Raw genomic sequence first — 22580 nt, 5'->3', positions numbered from 1 at the left:
GAATAGATGGGGCGGGGCCAGTCAGAGGTGGTATTTGCCAGTTCTCTGAACTACACAAAATTTCTGCTACCAGTTCTCCAGAACTCGTCAGAACCCGCAGTATACCACCTCTGATCTAGGTCAATAGGTTTGTTAATTGTTCCTTTGGTGAGATACCAGGTCTCAACAAATTCATGTGCATGGCGGATGCTAGCAAGTCCAATGATTTTTGTTCCTTGGTGTTGTTCATTATCAATGTGGTTTGAGATCAGAGATTTTTGGTCATGCCATTTTACTGCTAGTTGATGTTCATGAATCCTTGTTCTCACCTGCCTTCCTGTTTGCCCCACATAGAATTGACAAAGATTTGTTGGGTTCTTTAACACAGTGGCTATATTTGCAGAATATGCTTCACCCGGTCACCGAGTAGACCTATTTTCTGGATTTACACAATGCATAGAATCATAAACTAATCAACGTGGAGAGAGCCAGGGACGCAACCTTGAAGCAAATAATCAGTGACTATTATGCAAACGAAAAGGACAGAAGCGTTTCTTAAGTCCTTGTGAAGGGTGATACTATTAGGAACAAACTCAGACTCATTCTTCCACAAGTCCCTGCAGTTTAAGGAAGAAGGGAAGATGCAGCACAGGCAGATATTCAATAATCAGATACTACAGCCTAATCTAATAGAGCATTGTTCTGATCATCCTGAACAATGAATTACATTAAACTGGGAAGGATTTCTCCTGATCTGGTCTACCTTGAAGAGCTGATGCAACCAAGCTGGGTTAGTACACACGCATGTGCATGCACACACACATACCACTTACAGGCACACACAGCCTCAAATAATCCAAACAAAATTAATTTGAATTAAGCTTTAGGTAAAAGGTAAAGGTTTCCTGCACACATACATGCTAGTTGTTTCCAGCTCTACGGGGCGGTGCTCATCTCCCTTACAAAGCTGAAGAGCCAGCGCTGTCCGAAGACGTCTCCGTGGTCATGTGGCTGGCATGACTAAATGCCAAAGGCACACAGAATGTGGTTACCTTCCCACCAAAGTGGTCCCTATTTTTCTACTTGCATTTTTTTTACATGCTTTCGAACTTCTAGGTTGGCAGAAGCTGGGACAAGTAACGGGAGCTCACTCTGTTATGCGGCGCTAGGGATTCGAATTGCCGAACCGCCAACCTTTCTGATTGACAAGCTCAGTGTCTTAGCCACTGAGCCACTGCATCTCTAAGTAATTAATTAATTATTTCTTAAAAAATGGGAAAGTGTTATTTGTCCAGATGTCAAGAAATAGATGGTATTTCTTAACCTCAGCAATTTTAAGATAGATGAGCTTCAAGTCCCAGAATCTCCCCAGATAGATGGGGAAAACCAGTTTGGTCTAGTGGTTAAAGCACCAGGCTAGGAACCAAGAGATCAAGAGTTCTAGTCTTGGCTAAGACATAGAAAGCTAGTTGGGGGACCTTGGAGCAGTTATTCTCTCTCAGTCCAACTCACCTCACAGGACTGTTGTTCTGGGGAAAATAGGAGGAGGAAGGAGCATTAGGTATGTTTGCCACCTTTGGTTATTTATGAGCTGTGGTGGCGCATTGGTTAGAGTGCAGTACTGCAGGCTACTTCTGCTGACTACCATCTGCCTGCAATTTGGCAGTTCTCACCAGGCTCAAAGTTGACTCCGTCTTCCATCCTTCTGAGGTCAGTAAAATGAGGACGCAAATTGTTGTGGGCAAGATGCTGACTCTGCAAACTGCTTAGAGAGGGCTGTAAAGCACTGCGAAGCGGTATATAAGTCTAAGTGCTGTTGCTATATTACAAAGAGCCATGGTAGCACAGTGGTCAGAATGCAGTACTGCAGGCTACTTCTGCTGACTGCCGGCTGACTGCAATTTGGCAGTTTGAGTCTCACCAGCTTAAGGTTGACTCAGTCTTCCATCCTTCCAAGGTCAGTAAAATGAGGACCCGAATGGTTGGGGGCAATATGCTGACTCTGTAAACTGCTTAGGGAAGGCTAAAGCACTCTAAAGTGGTATATAAGTCTAAGTGCTATTGCTATTGCTTATACTATGCTAAATAATCATAATCATAATTATAGTCAAGTTGCTGAGGTTAGAAAACACTGGTTTAGCCTACTGTGCAAACCCAACCATTCCTGGCTAATTAATAAAACAAGACCAACCAGAAACGTGTGTGACCTCCACTGATGTAAGATAGCTGTCTGTGTTCATAAATGTCTCTTTAACACTCGATTCTATCTTTATGCCGCTGCTGACATTTCAGTATTCAGAGCTTGAGTTTAAGGGACAACAACGTGACATTTAGACTTTCTTTGGGGAGAAAGCGTCCCCTGCTGAGAGTCACGAACTTCATTCTGCATTCTTCACGTCTTCTCTGGGTTTGTAGAAAAATATTTTTAGAGACAAGAGTTTTAATTCAAGCAGCCAGCAGCCTGCTTCAAGGATTCCACACTTGGCATCGCCGCCTCCTCCTCCTCCTCCTCCTGAGGCTCAGATGCTCTAGAAAGGCTGCGGCAGAAATGACAAATCCTAAAAATAGCTCAGGTATCATATGGAGAAGCTGGATTTTGCTCTGTCTCCGCCTCTCCTAAATCTTGCCAAAATATCCACCCACCACTTACGTGCACTAGAGTAAGGGACAATGTTGGTTGTGGTTTAATTTGTGATTTGGAGAGTAAGAAGCAGAGTGGGGAAAAAAAAGGAGAGAGAAAAATAGCAACAGTACTGACAAAGCAACAATTGTGCTCCATTCAGTAAATCGTGATTAAGCAAATCACACTTCAGAGCAACGTTGGAAAATCAGCTTGCTTATATGCCCCTTAAAAGTGGCAGCTCTCAGTTATTTTTCCACACTAGGTTTCTATATGCTCTATGCTGACTGATATTTTAAAGAACTGAGCTAGTTGTGTATTAATATCCTACGTTTCCCTTCCTTTTTACTTCATTTTTATTACATAGATGTTATCCATCAGATTAACAGAGTGGGAGGGGTCCTTGGAGGTCTTCTAGCCTAACCCCCCACCCAAGCAGACCCTACACCATTTCTAACAAATGGCAGTCCAGTCTCTTCTTGAAAGCTTCCAGTGATCAAGCTCCTGCAACTTCTGTTCCATTGGTTGATTGTTCTCACTGTCAGAAAGTTTCTCCTTATTTCCTGGTTGAATCTCTCCTTGTTCAGTTTCCATCCATTATTCCTTGTCTGGCCTTTGGTTGCTTTGGAGAATAGCTTGACCCCTTCCTATCTGTGGCAGCCCCTCAAATATTAGAAAACTGCTCTCGTGTCTCCCCTGGTCCTTCTCTTCATTAGACTAGCCAATTCCAGTTCCTGCAACTGTTCTTCATATGTTTTAGCCTCCAGTTCCCTAATCATCTTGGTTGCTCTTCTCTTCACTCTTTCTTTTTTATAGTGTGGTGACCAAAACTGGTTGCAGTATTTTAGTGTGGTCTTACTCACAAACATTATGTGATGGAATGTAGACTGGATTCCCAGGAGGGAGGGAATGCCTTCCAGAGGAACATGAGGCAACTCAGTCTAGATAATTAGTGTGAGAGAAAGTGGGTAAAGATGGTTCCTCCTTAATAGCTCTCTGATTATATGATTTATGGGGATAGTAAACTGCTTTAGTTTGGCAAGATTCTGTTATTAGGTGAACGTCAGTTTTTGAAAATCTGCTTGGAAAAATCACAAGGAGTCAAAACGTAGTCACCGAATCGGCAGTAACACCGGTTGAATCCCACCCCTGATAATAGGACCAGCCCATCTCACCACATGGCATCTGGGAAGATCACATCACCCAGCAAGATTCAGCCAAGCCTGGGACTCAAGACAACCTACAAAGTTACCACTGCATGGCCCCATGGGAGTCTGACAGCCAATCAGAATACATTTCTTTCACAGGAACAGGAAGCAAGGTCAAAGCCTAAGAGAGGGTATAAATATATCTCACTCTCTACCCCATGTGGTCAGCTACCCAAGATTTCAAACCCATGTGGTCCTGTCTACTGTTAAACTATCTTTCCAATCAGCCTCCAGGTTTCTTCAGTGGAAAGCAGAGGTGGTATTCAGCAAGTTCTGACTGGTTCTGGAGAACCAGTAGTAGAAATTTTGAGTAGTTTGGAGAACCAGCAAATTCCACCTCTGACTGGCCCCACCAACCCCATCTATTCTCTGCCTCCTGAGTCCCAGCTGATCAGCTGGGTCTCCTTTGGCTGCCCTGCACAGGAGAAGGGAGTTGGAAAGCAGGTTAGTGAGGCGGGGAGGGAATGGGGATTTTGCAGTATCCTTCCCCGACCACTCCCACGAAGCCACATCACATCCATCAAACCACATCCACAGAAATGGTAGTAAAAATATTTGAATCCCACCATTGCTTTCTTCCCACTTGGAGCTGAACCCAGCTGGACCTTCCTTCCAACAGAAGACAGTAATGCCCAACTAAAACTCTCCAGGCTGGGTTACCAAATCTATGCTGGGTTCTCCCAGCCTTTCCCTGCTCCCGGCCTTGCTCTCTGCAAACCTGGGTGTTTCCCTTTCGTGACACACTGCTCTGATGCAGGGAGTGACTTAATGAGAGTCTAAACAGAGAGACTGAAAAGGGGTTTGCCAGAAAACTCCCGTGACCTGAATGTTAATAAGGTGATGAATGTCATCAGCCTCGTTGCTGGCTGCCCCTCGTCTTCTTCCTAGCCATAACCCATCTTGAAAGTGAAGGATGCTATATTGCAGAAAGACCTTCTGCTGAGAACATATAATTATTCTGAACAAGAGCCATGCAGCCTAAAAAGGAGCCTTTTTTTTTTTCCCCAACGGAATTTGCTTGTGTGGTCCCAGGCCAGGTGAGAAGAAGTAAAAGAGAAACGGGAAGACAAAAGAAAAAGAAACAGGGTGAAAAAAAAAACATTAGGTTACATTTGTGAAGCAAAGCCCTCACATTTCGACGTTCATCATTATCGGAAGCTCCAAAACGTTGGCAGGAAAAACACCATGATCAATCATCCTGACTTGGAATAAACATCTCTGTGTGAGGTTATTACCAAAAAGGTGCATTTAAGAAGGAGCTGATCTGCTACGCACATCACAACCCCAGCTGTTTAATCACTTGCTTGGCTCCCGAGGACGGCAACTAATTTTGTTTCCATCACAGTTTTATTGAAACTGTTGAGTTGTCACACAAAAGATCATTCAGTTGTCAACATGATCCCAAAGAGATCTCATAAAAGGAAATGTTAAAACACACACACACACACACACACACACACACTGTCAACACAACTGTATTTCATTTAAGAATGCACTTGTATAAACATGCAATTCTGCCAGAAGTGGAATGTTGTTAACAGCTATTAAGGAAATGGAGAAACCAGGTATGTATCTTTCATTGTCAATGGATGGGGGATATGCGATCCTCAAAGCAAATATATGTTTCCAAAGGATTTTTTTTTTTTATGACTGCAACAGGGGATAAACAGGTCAAATCTTCTTTTCCTGTCTGCTAGAATTCTGCCCCTAAGCTGATGCTGTTTGCATTACTTGAAAATCCACCATTAAGATGCCAAGTCGCATTTAAAGTCTAGAGCAATTCTACCACTCCTTGGCCTCTTGGTACAAAATCTATTTTTATAGTTTGGGGTTTTCGTTGCCTTTGTCTTCTGCTGCACGCCGTTCCATGGGCTCCTTTGGCAGCAGGGAATATAGCATCATATAGTGCAAATATATCTTTCTGTTTTAGGAAACGGAGGGATCTGTTCTAGATATTTCTGCTTGAAGAGTTTTCTCTGGTCTACTCCAGAGGTGGTATTCTACTGGTTCAGCCTGGTTAGGCTGAACCAATAGCTCCAAGGACCATCTGTGAGCCAAAGGTTCGCTCCGATGATCAGCTGCTGGATTCTATTCTGACCTTTATTTCCTGGTTTTGAAGCTCAGCTGCTTCGTGCAGCACAGCAAATTGCCACATGTCAGATGTTTAACACACAGGGAGAGTGCAGGATTGCAGGAGAACATCAGTAGCAAACCCTCTGTGCACATGCAAAGCACACCCACCAAGCCATACCCACAGAACCAGAGGTTAAAAGAAAGTTTGCATCCCATGACTGGTCTACTCTGCTTCCAACAACTGCACAGATAAATAGTAACACAATATACAGAACTGGGTTTACAAATCGCTCAAAGGCACAAATGATAGCTTACAAACACACTTGCAAACATGCTTACAAAGTGACTAGATTCACACTAGACATTGTCAAAAAACAACCCATATTGACTTAACTTGAAGTCCACTCATAGAATTGGGACAATCACACAACAACATTGCACCATTGCCATGAGCCTGAGCTCTGAACTCATTTTAAGCTAATATGCCAGTTTATTGTCTTAGCGATGCACTGGGACTACATTTCCATGTGTTTCCAGCCATGGTTAAGTTATAAAGTAAGTCAAAACCCACCACACAATATCAATGAAATCAATCCTTGTTTCTTTGAACACTCTCCACTTCTCCCAAAGGAGAAAAAAAACCACCTGCTTTGCAAGATCTTTCTTCGCGAATCTCTTGAGTTGAGTTTCCTGTCTGCTTCTGCCCTATCAGACTAGAAAGCTTAGCTTGCATTCACAGGACAATCATCTAACCCTTAATTTTCCTTTTTCAAAACCTACTAGAACACAAGCCAAGAACTTGATCATTACAAGATTAGTGGTTCCCAGAGTAGAGTAGAGTAGAGTAGAGTAGAGTAGAGTAGAGTAGAATGATCTGGAAAAATCCCAGGCTGGCTATCCACCATGGAGGCAATGATCCACCCCATTGAATTAAAACAACTAAAAAAATTACTGGTAGGTTCAGAAAAGAAATTAATATCAAGAATATACAATTACTTACTAAATTTCAATATGGAAGAAGAAATAGTAAAAGGACCAATGATAGTGTGGTCTAAAAATTTCAGACATAGCATTGAGCTTGAAGATTGGGGAAAAAATTGGAATAAAAACTATACAATAACAAAATCTGCTGCTTACAAGGAAAACCAATAAAAGATGTTTTATCATTGGCATTTAGCCCCAACAAGGCTGGCAAAAATGTACCCAAACCTAAATCCAAATTGTTGGAAATGTAAACAGGTACAAGGTACCTTCTTTCATGTATGGTGGCTATGCCGTGAAGTTAAAAAATATTGGATCAAAATACAAAAATGGTTGTATGAAATTACAAAATGCCGAATAGAATTGAAACCGGAACTGTTTCTTCTGGGGATTATTAAAGGAAAGTATACTAAAAAGATAAAATAAATGCTTCTGCATATAACTACAACAGCGAGAATTGCACTCGCACAATGCTGGAAAAAGGACACCATGCCATCAGACCATTTAGTAATCCAAAATATCTTAGATTGTGCAGAAATGTATAAACCCATCTTAGAGTTAAAGGACAAGGAAGACTCAGAATATTATACAGTTTGGGAAAATTGGTATCAATAGGAATAAGAAATGTACAGATTAGAAAAAGAATTAGATATGTATATGAATAACTAGAAATTTACGGAAATGTGTTTATGTAACAATGAGATCTTAGTACTGTCAAAGATGCTTGGGATTTGTAAAAAGCTATTTTTAAATTTATTTGTATTTTAATGTTTCAAAATTTCAATAAAGATTAATTAAAAAAAGAAAAGAATGAGCTGGAAAGGATCTTGGAGGTCTTCTAGTCCATCCCCCTGCTAAGGCAGGAGAACCTTTACTATTTCAGGTAGGTGACTGTCTAGTCTAAGGGTCTTCAAACTTGGCAAGTTTAAGATTTGGTTAGTTTCCAGGCATTGTTTCTTGTCTTGCCTTCTGGTGCTTTGGAAAATAATTTGACCCTCTCTTCTTTGTGGCAGCCCCTCAAATACTGGATCAATTGATCAATACTGATCAATTGATCAATCCAATGTTGCAGCATCAAAACAAAGGGGAAAAGATGCCATCCTCATTGACCCAATTAAATTTTGCCCAGACAATCTCTCCATTCCTTGTTTTTGAGACTAGTCATACTATATTTACTATCTAGTTAGATCCAATTGTTCATTCCTTGCGCTGGCAAGATCCCTGTACTTTTTTCTATGCTTCTCTGAATTGGGCTGTTTCCAAACGCTAAGGCTAACCAGATGCCTCTATATAGACCACCATCAGAACATGATTGCTTTCTTGTAGCTATTTTATTTCTTGATTTTTGAAAGCTCCCTGCAACCATTACAGCTAGGAGCAATTAGGAAAATTGTCCTTCATGAAATACATTTGGCACGATGTGATGCTTACAGCAAACCATCATGTGGCTTTGTTGGGATTTGGCTGAAGTCATCATGGAACTCAATCATTTTGATTTGTGGGACCACTTTTATACCTGGGATTTTTTATAGAGAACACATCCATAGTGCCGTCCTCAGAAAACCATGGCTTAATGCAAGTTGTAGATCCAAGATAAATCTTGTTTAACTTTCATAGTCCTTCATTAATGTACCTCCAGTGATTTATTTCTTCAGCCCTCCTGTGCAATTTGTTCCAGCATTTTATCCCAAATCAGTCATCGCATCAAAGTGATGATCTCTTTTGCAAGAAGCTAACTAAAGGCTTACACTGATTTGCCATGTTCCATTTTACAAATACATTGGTGGAGAAACAATACTAAAATCTTCAGAGGAAAAATCTGCACCAAGCCCAAAATGTTATTAGCTTGTAGAACCTGAGCTAAGCTTTCGTTTACATCCTTAGAAAGCTTTCTTGCATCTTGCTAAGGCATAACTAGCTTAACCATCATTTGTTGAAATCTGTTGGGTAGCTTTTCACAAAGCCGTGCGGTATGACACATTAAAACTTTAGCAATTCTATGCTGAATTACCTGAGTATAAAAAGCCGAATGCAGCTTATTTCTGAGCAGGTTTGCAACTGTTCATCTGTGTTAAATCTCATTTAAAATACTATAACAACTAATGTATGTTCAGTTACAGAAAAGACATTTAGATTATAACAACTTTAGCTAGGACAGGGGAATATCTTTATTTTTAGCAATTCAAAAGATTTAAGGAAGATCAACTGAACAAGGAGCTTTGCAATAAAACTATAGGTCCACAAAGCAATTAAATTTTTTTGATTAGGAGTAACAATTGTCATCTCACACCTTACATTAGTTTCCTTGTATTATATGAATTATTCAGGACACCAAATAACAATTAAAGTGCATGAATATTAAGGACAGTATGAGCAAACCAATCCGAAGGTCTCTTCGGAATGGTTTGATCTTGATATTGCTACAAACCAGACCCCAGACTGTGATAAAGGTAAAAGGTAAAGGTTCCCTGCACACATACGTGCTAGTTGTTTCTGGCTCTAGGGGGCGGTGATCTCCATTACAAAGCCGAAGATCCTGCGCTGTCCGAAGACGTCTCCGTGGTCACGTGGCCAGCAGGACTAAATTCCAAAGGTCCACAGAACACTGTTACCTTCCCACCAAAGTGGGATTTTTCTATTTGCATTTTTACGTGCTTTCAAACTGCTATGTTAGCAGAAGCTGGGACAAGTAACGGGAGCTCACTCCATTACGCAGCGCTAGGGATTTGAACCACCAAACTGCTGACTTTTCTGATCGTATCACTATTCCATTTTGGAGCTTAAAACTTTTTTCCTCTTATTGCAAGTAATTTAAACCAAACGGTGATCTCAAATTTGGCCCTCCACCAGGAATGGATGGGTTTGGTGTTTCAAAGTCTTTGGATCCTTGCCTACTTCATCTTTCCATGGTTTGCCTTTGGGGAAAACTTTTCTAGATGAGAATTTCCTGACCTTAGAAAATGTCAAATTAGGACCCTCTTGCAGAAATGGAAAAGCATCTTATGTTGAACAGGGATAAGGAGATGTTCCTCTCTTAAGTGTTTGTTCTTTCAAGTCAACCTGGTCTCTCCAAATACAGGAAGGAGCATACGGCTTCTCTTTCTCCTTTCAGCTCCAATCCAGGAGCCTTGGTCTCCTGGATCGGGCTGAAAGGTGAAAGGGAAGCAGTATGCTCCTTCCCATATTTGAGTAGACCAGGTTGATCAGATTGGAAAAAAAAGAACTTAATCTCTCCCCTGGTACAGTTGACAAAGGGAGGAGAACCTGTGGCTTAGAGGTTAATACATCTACCAAATTTGCGAGCAGCCCAGGTTCGAATCCCAGAAGGATATGGCTAGCTGATGAGAGCTCAATAGCTTGAAATAGATCTATAATAGATCTATACTAGAGTACAGAGAAGAGCAGCCAAGATGATTAAGGGACTGGAGGCTTAAATATCTAAAGAACAGTTACAGGAACTGGGTATGTCTAGTTTAATGAAAAGAAGGACTAGGGGAGACCTGATAGCAGTGTGCCAATATCTCAGGGGCTGCCACAAAGAAGAGGGGATCAAGCTATTCTCCTAAACACCTGAGGGCAAGACAAGAAGCAATGGATGGAAACTAATCAAGGAGAGAAGCAACCTAGAACTAAAGAGAGATTTCCTGATGGTTAGAACAACTAATCAGTGGAGCAACTTGCCTCCAGAAGTTGTGAATGCTCCAACACTGGAAGTTTTTAAGAAGATGTTGGATAACTATTTGTCTGAAGTGGTAAAGGATTTCCTGCCTGAGCAGAGGGTTGGACTAGAAGACCTCCAAGCTCCCTTACAACTCAGTTATTCTATTCTTTTCTACACTATTCAGTATTGCAGGCTGACTCTGCTCACTGCTAGCAGTTCGATTCCGACTGGCTCACGGTTGACTCATCCTTCCATCCTTCCAAAGTCAGTAAAATGAGAACCCAAATAGTTGGGAGAAATATGCAGACTCTGTAAACTGTTGAGAGGGAGGGCAATAAAGCACTACGAAGCGGTATATAAGTTTTTGCCATTGCTATTGCCAGGGCTAGCTAGAAGATTTATAGGAACGCTGCTCACACCAAGCTGCTTAAACGAAGCCAGAAGGGAACAAAGCTTGAAGGAACTGAAATACTGCTGATGCTAAAAGTGAAAAAGGTAAGGGTTTTTTTAAAAAACCTGATCTTTATGGTCCATCTCCTTCCCCCCCCCCCCAGTTATGCTCCCCCTTCATCCTTACCTATGAATATTTTATGAAACCTTGTTTCTCATGCATATACAAAAGATGCACTCAGTAATACAAAGTACCTTTGGAAATCTCTTCTTAAAAATCAATTTGGCAGGGCTCCTTGCAGCCTTTACAGGTTATCTGCAAGGTGGAAAATGGACAGAGCATCACCGAGGCTTCTTTTTTCTTTGTTGGGGGCGAGTCGGGGGAGTTTAAAAGAAGAAATTCAAAGATAAATGCCACGAACCACCGTGGCTACTCCGAGATTCTCAGGATTGATGTCAAGCTCTTCTTGTACCAACCTGGACTAGAAAATAATTAATCCCAAAAGCAAGTTTCTTGGGACTCTGATTAGTAAAAAAAAAAAAAAAAAAGGTTAGCAAAAAGATGAAAGTTTCAACAGAAGAATTCCAGTGAGTACCCTATACTGAAATCTATATATGGACAAATTAAGATGGCAAGATCTTGTCTCGTTTTTCTTATGGTTTGGAGATCTAAAAAGGATTTCTCTTTTGGGGAAGGAAAAAGTAATTTGCATCTGTTGATCCGAGGAGTAGGAGGAAGAAAAGGAGGAGGAAGGGGAGGAGCAGGAGGAGGAAGAAGGCTTTTTATCATTTGAATGATCTCTTGGGGTTGCTGATAGAAAAGGAAAAGACGATGATTGAGGGAAAACATAACTATACAGCTGGTTTTTCTTTGAAGACATTTTGCTTGTCATCCAGAAACTTCTTCAGCTGTCTTCAAATAAGAAAGTTCCAGTGGCCTCTTGAAAAAGCACCTTTGGGACAACCACGACCTGGATGATGGAGAATCTCTGTAGACTTCTCCCAAAATGGCTGCCTGGGAAATTCTGGGAGTTAAAGTCCACATATCTTAGAAGTCACCAAGGTTGGGAAACCTAGGTTAAAGTCACCCAAGTTGAAGACCATATACCTCAAAATCACCAAAGGCATTGCCAATCAATCAATGTCATCCAGCCCCTATTTGGAAACCTTTTAGCCACTTCATGAGGCAGCCTGCTTCACTGCTCAACAGCTCGTGCCGAGAGGAAGCTCCTCTTGATATCTTGAAGTACAGGTAGACCTTGATTTTATGTCTGCAATAGAGCCCAAAATTTCTGTTGCTCAGTGAGACATTTGTTCAATGAATTTTGCCCCATTTTTTTTTGCCATCGTTGTTAATCTAGTAACATGGTTGTTAAGTGAATCTGGTTTCCCTGAATCAGGTTTTCCTGGTTTCTGACTTTGCTCGTCAAAAAGTGTTCTGACCCGAGCCTCGTCCAAAGCAAACAAACACCCAACAGAGATAAAAGCAACACCTTTTTAATGCTTCTCTGTGAATTCCGTTCATTCACAGTAAAACGCTATTAAAAATTAATGGTCCCAGATAAGAACAAGCCTTGTCAAGGTTGTGCAAGGCTGCCAAGAACACTAGATTAAATTGCATGGAAATAATGAAAACCAAAAGTCTCCAAGCACAAACCAGGATAGTCCAAACTTCCACAAGACTTGAAGTGCAAGAACTTTTTTGCTTCCTGCAAAGAATCCCACCTCTGAGGGCTGTCTTTTATCCCTTAAGGAAGGGGCCATCACCTTGCAGCCTTACTCCCAAGTTGCCTATGCTGCTGCAGCTGCTCTTTCCTTTGAGCAGCCCTGCGTGCACACGCACTGGGCACAGGCTCCTCGGGGACCTCTTCATCACTGCTGCCAGCCTCCCCAATCTCCAAAGGCAGCATTCCACTCCCTGATGGTCCTGGCCCCATTCCTGCATCACACGCAGGCCCCTCATCTGAGTCCTTGCTCTCCTGATGCCGGAGAACCACAACAGAAAGTTACAAAAAGCGATCCCACGATCCTGGGACGCTGTGACCATCATAAATATAAGCCAGTTGCCGAGTGTCTTGAATTTTGATCGCGAGGAAGCTGCAACTATTGTTAAGTGTAGAAAAATAGTCATAAGTCGCTTTTTTCAGCCTTGTTGTAACTTCAAAGGGTCACTAAATGAACTGCTGCAAGCCGACGGCTGTCTGCAATTCCCTTTCTTGGATTTTATTTTTTATATTGGATTGGAAAATGCAATGAGCCACGGAATCCTCATGGTAGAGAACAAAAATATAGCCATTTTTGAGAAACAGCAGGACATGTTTCGGCTCAGCGTTAACTACAAAGAGTTAAGTTTAAGTCCTGTGGAGACTTTAACAAGGGATGCTAAAAAGGCCGTACCTGGGGTGAACATTACCAAGGACATGTTCCCAATGCGATGGATTGCAACAGTGAGCTGGTTGGGAAAGGCTGATGAGACCCAATTTGCATTCTAAATACTAGGTTTTTTAAAAAAAAAATCCTACAGTGCCTGGATAAGATCATCGTTTTCTATTTTTCTAAAATAAATGACACATTAGGACAGGAATCTCACAGAATATTAATCAGCTCTGATGTTTGGGAGGGCTACAGATGCTTCCGAATCAACTCCAAAAAGGGGGCTTTGGAGCATTCCCAAGTGCAAATCCAGCACCTGGTCGGCCACCCTTGAAAACGGTCATAGCGTCACCCAGGATTTCCAAGCCAGCTCTAGACAGCCACAGCACCAGCCTGGGAAATGATTCGGCTGCTTTCAAGGGTTCTGAGAGTTAACTCAGCACTGCCAGGTACACTAAAGCTCCTTTTTCGAAGGCCTGCATGACTGGTCCCATTTGAAAGTTTTTGATGAAATGGGGAATGTTCCATCAAAATCAAGGGTGGGGAAAATCAGCCCTGTAGATGGCGATGAATTGACATTCCAAAGGGCACTGCCTGTGGTGAAACATAGTCTGGATTCCCAGGAGGGAGGGGCGGCATTCCATAGGGAAAAGATTCAGTGAAGGATGAAAAGTTTGGTCTGAAGGAAGGAAGGTTAAAGCGGCTCCTCCCTAGTGATTCCCAGGGTATGTCAGTAGTCGTGCAAGCAGCCACTTTAGTTGGGTGAGTATTTAATATTTCTATAGCAGAGGTCTCCAAATTTGGCAACTGCAAACTGGCAGCTGTGGACTTCAGCTCCCAGGATTCCTCTCCCAACCATCTGGGAGTTGAAGTCCACAAGTCATGCACAACCTGCCAACTTTGGAGACCTCTAGTCCAGGGGTCTTCAAACTTGGCCAGTTTAAGATGTGTGGACTTCAATTCCCATAATTCCTCCTCCAGTCATGTTAGCTCAGGAATTCTGGGAGTTGAAGTCCACACGTCTTAAACTGGCCAAGTTTGAAGACCCTTGCTCTAGTCTATAGAGGAGGTGCAATAAGTGAAACTCCAGGTAGACCTTGACTTACAGCAGTTTTACAATGGCATTGGAAAAAAGTGGCTTATGACCATTTGTCACAATTACAACCCATTGAACATCCCCATGGTCACGTGATAAAAAATCCAGATGCTTGGCAACTGGTTCATATTTATGATGGTTGCGATATCCCGGGGTTCTTTTATTTGGTTTTGAGACCTTCTGACAAACAAAGCCAATGTGGAATCCAGATTATGTTAACAACCCTGTTACTAACTTAGCCAGTGCAATGATTCACTTAACAATTATGGCCAGAAAAGTTGTAAAATGGGGCAAAACTCACTTAACAACTGTTTCACTTAGCAACAGAAATTTTGGGCTCAGTTCCGGTCATAACTCAAGGAGCACCTGTACTCGGAAGTGACTCCATGTCTTTCTTGGTTCAGGTGGGAACTGATGCTCCTTTGTGCTTTCTGGTGCTGTCAAGAGTCACAGTTGAGCCACACAAGTTTTCCTAATTTGCATTCTGCAAGTTTTATTGATGTATATCCCACCTTTACTTTTTCTTTTATAAATAACTCAAGGGGGGAGAACAAACCTAATAGGTTAATAATAAGAATGCTTCATTTCCATTAAAGCTCTACCTCCTCACCTCACCTTGTACAATAAAATTAAGAGGAATTCATCAGAATTCTATGCCTTAAACAAGACTCTGACAGTGTTGTCTCTGTACAGTTTGAAACAAAGCAACATAGGCAGGGTTGGGATTCAACCGCCGCTACTACTAGTTTGGTAATTAAGTTTTGCGCGCAAAGCAGCTGAGGTTGAAAAAGCAGGAAATAAAGGTCAGGTAAGACCAAGCGAGCAGGTGGGCCAAACAGCCGCAGACACAGAACCGGTTCTGTGTCTGCTGCTCTTCAGAGCTACCGGTTCTGTAGAGCCGGACAGAGTCGGTAGAATCCCATCCCTGAACATAGGTCAAGGCAACCAATCCATTTTGCGATGATCAGGCATAGCACCGAGGGTGATTTTGATCCATTACACCAAAACCAGTCCTCAGCTACACCTTTCCCTTGATTTGGACAATAGAATAATAGAATAACAAGAGTTGGAAGGGACCTTGGAGGTCTTCTAGTCCAACCCCCTGCTTGGGCAGGAAACCAAATAGCACGTCAGACAAATGGTTATCCAGAATCTTTTTTAAAAACTTCCAGTGTTGGAGCATTCACAACTTCTTGAGGCAAGTTGTTCCATTGGTTAATTGTTCTACCTGTCAAGAAATTCCTCCTTAGTTCTAGGTCGCTTCTCTCCTTCATTAGATTCCACCCATGGCTTCTTGTCCTGCCCTCAGGTGCTTTGGAGAAGAGCTTGATCCCCTCTTCTTTGTGGAGGCTCCTGAGATATTGGAAGACTGCTATCATGCCACCCCTGGTCCTTCTTTTAATCAAACTAGACATACCCAATTCCTGCATCAATCTAGATATACTGTACCCATTCTTTATATGTTTTAGCCACCAGTCCCCTAATCACCTGTGTTGCTCTTCCCCGCACGCTTTCTAAAGTGGACAAGCTCCTGCACTCTTTCTAGACAAGGAAACAAGCATTATAGTTGAGTGGCAACACCACGTTTTAAGCCTTCCTTTCTTCATCGGTAGCAATCTGATCAAAGTCGGGGTTCTCTTTCCATTAGCAAAATGCTAATGGGAAAACCATTATTTTATTGTCAAAATAAGCACAAAAACGGTTTTAAAGACGAAGCCAGCCTGCTGGACTCCTTTCAAAAGCCCACCGCTGAAGGCACCGCTTCTTTGCTTGCACACACCAGACTCCCTTTTCAATTATGCAACAGTTTGGCGGGGGGGGGGGGAAATTACTCACAAAGGCCTCAAGGAATCTCCCTTCTTTCTCATGACATAAGAAACGCGGGAGACAAAGAAGACCAAGAATGACTCCATGTTTTCTGGAGGACCTCGGAACTAAGCTACACACAAGCGGGGAGGGGGATGGAGGCAGGCCAGGATTAAAAAAAAAATGGGTTGCTGTTAATTTTCTATGAAGAGAGGAAGGCTAATGAATTGCACACACAGCCAAGAGTTTCCCTTCCCTGCCACCATCTTCCTGGAATTATCATCAGAAGCTACTCTTAGATGCCATGGAGGGACCTTAGAACAAGGGGAGGGAGCGCTTTCATTTCCACCAGCTTGCAGCCCTCCTAAACCTTGACTTTTGTTCCTGAACCTCATCCAGCACTCCCCACCAACCTGCAAATTTGCAAAATGCCAGAAGAGGTGGTGTGTGTGTGTGTGAGAGAGGGAGATGACCCAGGGTGTGGCACAAAGGCAACACAACCAGATAATAAGTAGGAGTCCCTTTATTAGCTCCAGCTTTGCCCCCAATTGTCCTGGTTACCTTCTGGCTGGAGAAAAACTCTCCCGGGAACAGCCTTTGGCTCCAGAGAATCAAGTCCAAAACATGGTCAACAAAAACTATAACTATAAGTCCAATCAAGGAAAGAGGAGGTAATTAATCTGGTGGGGCAAGAGAAGGAATTCCAGATGTGAAGGAATGTCAGTAAATCAACCCAGTTGGGAGGATGCCAGAAATGCAGATAACCACAGTCAACACAAGATAAGATCACATTTGTTCCCAAGCACATGCCACACTCAGCTTGTATCTTTTTAAACTCTCTTCCCAGGTGTGGCTAATGAAGGGAATCAGGGCCCTTTCCTCTCCTGTAAGCCATGCAACCCACGTTGCTCTCTTCTCCGTTCCTCCCTACGTGCTCTAGGATGAAGAGGGGGTGGGCCTGGGTCTTCCTCTGAATTCCCTCTCCCTTGCTTTACCTCTCCCCTGCTCTGCCCAGCCGGACTTTGCCCTTCCCCAGTTTCCTCCACAGCCAACGCAGCCACACTCCTGCTCCCTGTCAGCTCTTTGTCTTCCTCCTCGGATTCAGACTCCGACAGGGGCATGACTCTGTGTGTGTGCGTGTGTGTTTGTGTGTGTGTGGATTAAATGCATAGAGTTAAATGCTTGTTTAACTCTATTAACTCTAAAGTAAATACAGGTTGTCCTCGACTTATGACCACAATGGAGCCCAGCATTTATTGTGCTAAGTAAGACAGCGGTTCAGTGAGCTTTGCTTTGCCCCCTTGTACGACCTTTCTGGCCACCTTTGTTAAAGTGAATCATGGCAATTGTTCAATTAGGAACACAGTTGTTAAGGGAATCTGGTTTCCCCACCGACTTTGCTCACAAGAAGGTCGCAAAAAGGGGAATCCCATGACCCCACCCCCCACCCCCAGGATGCTGCGACCATCATAAATAGGAGTCAATGGCCAAGGATAAGAATTTGGATCAGGTGACCGTGGGGGTACTACAACGGTGGTAAGTATAAAAAACAGCCATCACTTTCTTTCAGTGCTGTTGTAACTTCAAGCAGTCACTAAATGAACTTCTGTAAGTCACGGACTACCTGAATGAACTCTTGTTCAGTCTCTACATGTGTTGTTGTTCTCTGGCAGCCAGTGCAGACGGCAGCAGAATCGGACAGTGGGGAAGAACAGGGAGCAGTCTGGGAGTCTGGAGAGGACTCAGACGAGGATCCTGCATCCAATGAAGAGATGGGGCCAGGACCATCTGGGAGTGGGGTGCTGCCTCCGGAGCCTCCAGAGTCTGGCAGCAGCAAGGCAGAGGAACCAGGGGAGCCTGTTCCCAGTGCATGTGTGTGCAGAGCTGCTAGAAGGCAAGAGCATCTAAGACAAAAGGGGCGACTCAGGAGTAAGGCTTGGAAGTGATTGCCCCTCCCGTAAGATATAAAGGAGGTGCAAAGGTAAAGAAACCTTTGCAGGAAGCAAAGTCGTTTGCTCTGTTTGGATTAAACCTTGAAGCTCTGTGTGGACTTTGTACTTTGGTTGGGTTTTTTTTTCCACTTAATTTGGCACTTTAGTTGTTGGCAACAATTCAAAGGAGAGAAAGGTGGGTGCTTATCTCGAGGGACTTTTGGGGACTCATTACAGGTTGGGAATGAACATAATTCCCAGCATTGAAATAAAACAAGAATTGTTTGGACTAAGCACGTGCTTAACTATGGTCTCAGGAAACCTTGGTCAGAACAGCATACTTCTTTTGCCTGCCTCACAAACCTTAAGATAGAAGTCGAAGATCTCCCATTCAGGAGTCTGTGTTCCTTGCTTTAAAGAGGATTTCCCACACTTAGTGTATAACGTACAGGAATTCAGACAGAGCCTACCTTCAGAACCAGAATGAAAACCAATTCAACCGCCCCTTAGCCCGATTCACTGGCAAATATTTAGAATGCAGAAATTAAAGTTTTATGTCCATTAGCTAATCACACTCAGCCTCCACGAAACCTGTTAGGGATAAAATTATTGAATTGTATATTTTCTCTCAGTGGTGATTTTCTGCTGCCCAGCAGTGAATAAGGGAAAACAGAGATGCAAACATTTAGTCATGATTCGGACATAAGTAAAATATTTCTTATTTAAAAAAAAAACAGGTGCCGAGGGGATGAGGGGACATGGGGTCACATTCTTATTCCATCCTCTGTGCTATGAAAAGACCATATTTTGATTCCCCCCCCAAAGTTAGTTTTGGAGATATTATCAAGTCTTTGTCAAAGGAGAACTACCGTCCGGTGGAATTCAGTTTGTATGTGCTCAGAAATAACATGTATCTCTTGATCTGTTCAAGTTCACTCCCACCGAGTAAAATCTAGAGAGGTGGTCTGAAATTGTATTTCCAGAATTCTCTTTGTGTCTTATTCTCTCATGCAGCAAATAACTATTAGATGTTTTCTGGCTGACCTAGTTTGTGGTAATGACACCCTACCCCACCAAATTAAAAGTTCAGAACAAACTTTGTGAAGGATTTTTTTTTTTTTTACATACAGAATCCAAAGGGATCGTATATTGTATTGAAACGATGTGTTTGAGATGGATGTTTTGGAGGTGCCCACCACAGCAGTTTGCTGAGAAAATACACTTATAGAAATTCTGTATGCACCAGGGAGTGAAAGGTAGAAGAGGGTGCATTTGTGAACACCCATGGAACTATGTCTTCCTTTATACTGATGGCATGCTATAAAAGTCTCTATGGAGACTGAAATCCAAATATCACAAATTGTGCAATCACGAAATCTTTTGGACACCAGTATCCTAAAGGCAAAACACAGCAGATGGCGACACTTAGTTAACCTGGCCAATCTCCCAAAAGCTAAGCAGGGTTGTATCTGATTAGTAACCTGGGTAGAAGACCACCAGACCACCCAAAAAGCTGGGAAGGAAAATAATAATAATAATAATAATAATAATAATAATAATAATAATAATAATAATAATAATAATAATAATAATAATCCCTGAAAGCAAATCACTTCCTTACTGCTCTCCTCAAATTAATGCAGCCCTGGCCATGAAGTGACCAGCACTTGATCTCGACTCAAATGAGACTTTCCATCTTTCTCTTAATAGAAGGTGACTGCACCGTCTTTTCTTCCTGTGCCTTTTGCATGCAAACAGAAAACCAGCCTCCAGGTTTATATTTAATAGAATGACACTTTTTTTTTTTAAAAAAAAAAAGCCTTTTATATAATAGCCTAGAAAATGAAAGTATAAGCCACATGGACTAATAAGCATGGCACACCCCAAACTCATGCTGTGCAATTTCACACAATCCATCGAGATGTATAATTTACCGTGGCGAGCACATTAAAGGAAAAAGTCAGGTGGAAAAAAAATAATAATGATGCAGGGAGTTGCATGTTTAGAACGGGGACCTTTTAACTATACAAAAGTGTTCCTTTCTCCCGTCTCTTTGCTTGGACATGGAGAAAGAGATGCCAACTACGTGATCAGCAACAAGCAACTCCCCCTGCCTCTTGGTCAAAATTACACCTGTTGGAAGAGCAGCTAAGGGAAGCGGGGAGGAGGGAAACCATGCCGCCTCACACTGTCTGTCAGCAACGGCACACAATGTCTACCAATGGGGGGGGTGGGGGTGGGGGTGGGGGGAGACTCCATCAACCCTACGGGCAAGTTGCCCCAAAGAGTTATCCTAGCACGCTTGCACTCTCTCCTGTCTCCATCATGCTCCCCGTGTAGCGTTCTGGCTGAACTGTCCATGGTGCTGATCGCTCGTCACCTTGGAGGTTTGGTCTCCAAGAGTGAAGCTACAGGGCGGTTGGGCAGAAAAGCCAGGCTACATGTATATATATATATATATCCTCCCAAAGTAGATACAGCAGCTGCAGCCTTTTAAGGCTAGCTGCATTGTGTCACCTGTTTGTGATTATAGCAAAAGGCTAATCAGGACATTGAAAATAGAAAGACACCTCCGGAGAGGGAAAGAGAAGGACCACCCGCACAGCGGCTCATTACACCAAGCAATGGCTAAAGGGGAGACGGGGGGGGAGCTGCATTCTGAAAGCTCCCCGGCATCTCCAACAGTTCCATGTCCACGCTTCCATTAGTTCCCCGTCAAGAGGCACTTCCAGGTTGAAGAGCCTTTTCATTTAGCCGAGTCTCCCAGCCAAGCTCACTTGTGTGAGACAGCATACGAGCCCGTCTCCCTCCCCCCCACTTCTCCCCAAAGCAGAGAAACTCTGCATGCAATCGACACACACCCAAAAGGACCCAGAGGTGGGGAGGAAGGGCAGAACAACGTTTCCTGGTCCAGCTGCCCAGGTTAGCCAGGGAGAGGGAGCCGGTAAGCAAGGTTGCACGAGAGAAAAGAGCCTTACCTTTCATCCAGTCCACTACTTGCTTCGGCGTCCACTTGCTAATAGGTTCCATAACAAGGGCCATCATCAGACAGTGTCATTCACACCAGGAGGAGGGGGAAACTGATGGTTGGGGGTGGGGTGGGGGGTGTAGAAGAGAGAAGTGGGGAACAAGAAAGAAAGAAAAAAGAGAGAGAGAGAAATGGTGGGTGGGTGGGTGAATGAAAGAGTGGGTGGGTGAGAGGTGAAAGAAATGCCCAAATGTCTCAGAGCATGGCTGGAGAAGACCGCGTGAGGATTTCACAATGCAGTCCGAGGATGAGTTGATGCTTTGTCCCTCCAGGTTCTTCCTGCACTGATTCAGTAATGTATAAAATTATTCTGCCTGATCAGTTCTAGCACCTCCCCTGCCGCACACAGCCAGCAGCCCTCTGGAGCTCAGTGAATCAGGAAATGGTGCAGTATGTCTCTACTTACTTACGTCCCCCCCCCCACACCAAAAAAAAAAAAAAAGGGCAGTCCCTCTACACCCAATGATCTACTTATTAAGGCTGGCACAAATATGAAATTACAGGGCACCCTCCTGCCAACGAGACTCTCTTCCCCTTTTCTATGTCAAGCCTGAAGATCTGGCTTTTTCTTTTAAAAAAAACAACAACCACCAACCCACAAATATTATGACTGTTATTATTATTTGCTTAGATCATGGACTGAGAAGGAAGGTAGGAGGGAGGTGGAAGACGGGGTTGGGTGGTGGGGGGAGAGAGAGAATATAAATAGAATGAAATTGCTAACTGGAACTTGATAGCAGATTGTCTCTCAGTTCAGCAGCAAAGAAAAAAAACTGCTGAATGTCATGAACAGATTCAAAGAAAGCATGCTAGCGTTTGGCAGCTGGCAAGAGAGAGAGCGGGGAGGGAGAGAGATAAAGAGGGAGAGAAGGAGAGAGAGAGAGAGAGGAGAAAGAGAGAGAGGGAGGGAGATGCTGAGCTTTTTCCTATTCCCAATCATGCAGCATGTCCCTGGAATCTCTAATTGTGGAAGTCAGTGGGTCACGTGCTGAAGGCTAAGTCTCCCACATGTCTGCCCGTCCTTTCCCAGGATCAGAGCCCCATTGTCTTCCTCGGTAGGGTTCCTCAGAGGGAAGACATCAGCCCTCGCTTCCTTCCCCTGGCTTTCCCTAGCATTGGCTACGAACCGTCATGGAATCAACCCAGGGGCACCCCGTGATTCCAACCCCCGAGCAGCTGGTTTCATTCCTTTTGAGATTCGTTGGGTTTCACGCTGTCCAATGGGGCTGAAAGCAAAACTTTTGGGAAAGGAGAGAAAGAGAGAGAATGCTTAAGCACAGAAGAGCGGTTGGAGGGCTCGGGTCATGGCTTCAGTAGGTGTGTGTTCCTGCTACCCTATGGGAATTCTCAAATATTTCACCGAACAGATGTTTTCCATCATGAGCTTAAGCAAGTACATGGCCTGAGATGATCTGCTTTTCATTGTCCAAGCTC

The 22580-nt window shown here is 43.2% G+C and overlaps 1 protein-coding gene across 4 annotated transcripts in view; it reads right to left on the bottom strand.

Annotated features, from left to right (window-relative positions):
* Positions 1–21744, bottom strand: part of LOC113437975 (connector enhancer of kinase suppressor of ras 2-like) — a 327810-nt gene extending 306066 nt beyond the window's left edge. For 2 of the 4 annotated variants that reach the window (XM_087940974.1, XM_087940976.1), the window contains exon 1: positions 21097–21743. In XM_087940974.1, the coding sequence (XP_087797100.1) occupies positions 21097–21163 (67 nt within the window). In that variant the 5' untranslated portion in view covers positions 21164–21743. Of the gene's footprint in view, positions 1–21096 lie in introns of all 4 variants that reach the window. The other 2 variants (XM_087940977.1, XM_087940975.1) reach the window with 2 other exon arrangements.
* Positions 21745–22580: the final 836 nt, after the last annotated feature.

The sequence above is a fragment of the Pseudonaja textilis genome, chromosome 12 (assembly GCF_049901715.1).
Source record: "Pseudonaja textilis isolate UNSWEBS1 chromosome 12, rPseTex1.2, whole genome shotgun sequence".
Classification (NCBI taxonomy): Eukaryota; Metazoa; Chordata; class Lepidosauria; order Squamata; family Elapidae; genus Pseudonaja; species Pseudonaja textilis.
Note: the sequence above shows the minus strand (reverse complement) of the source record. Positions and strands in the feature narration are given on the sequence as shown.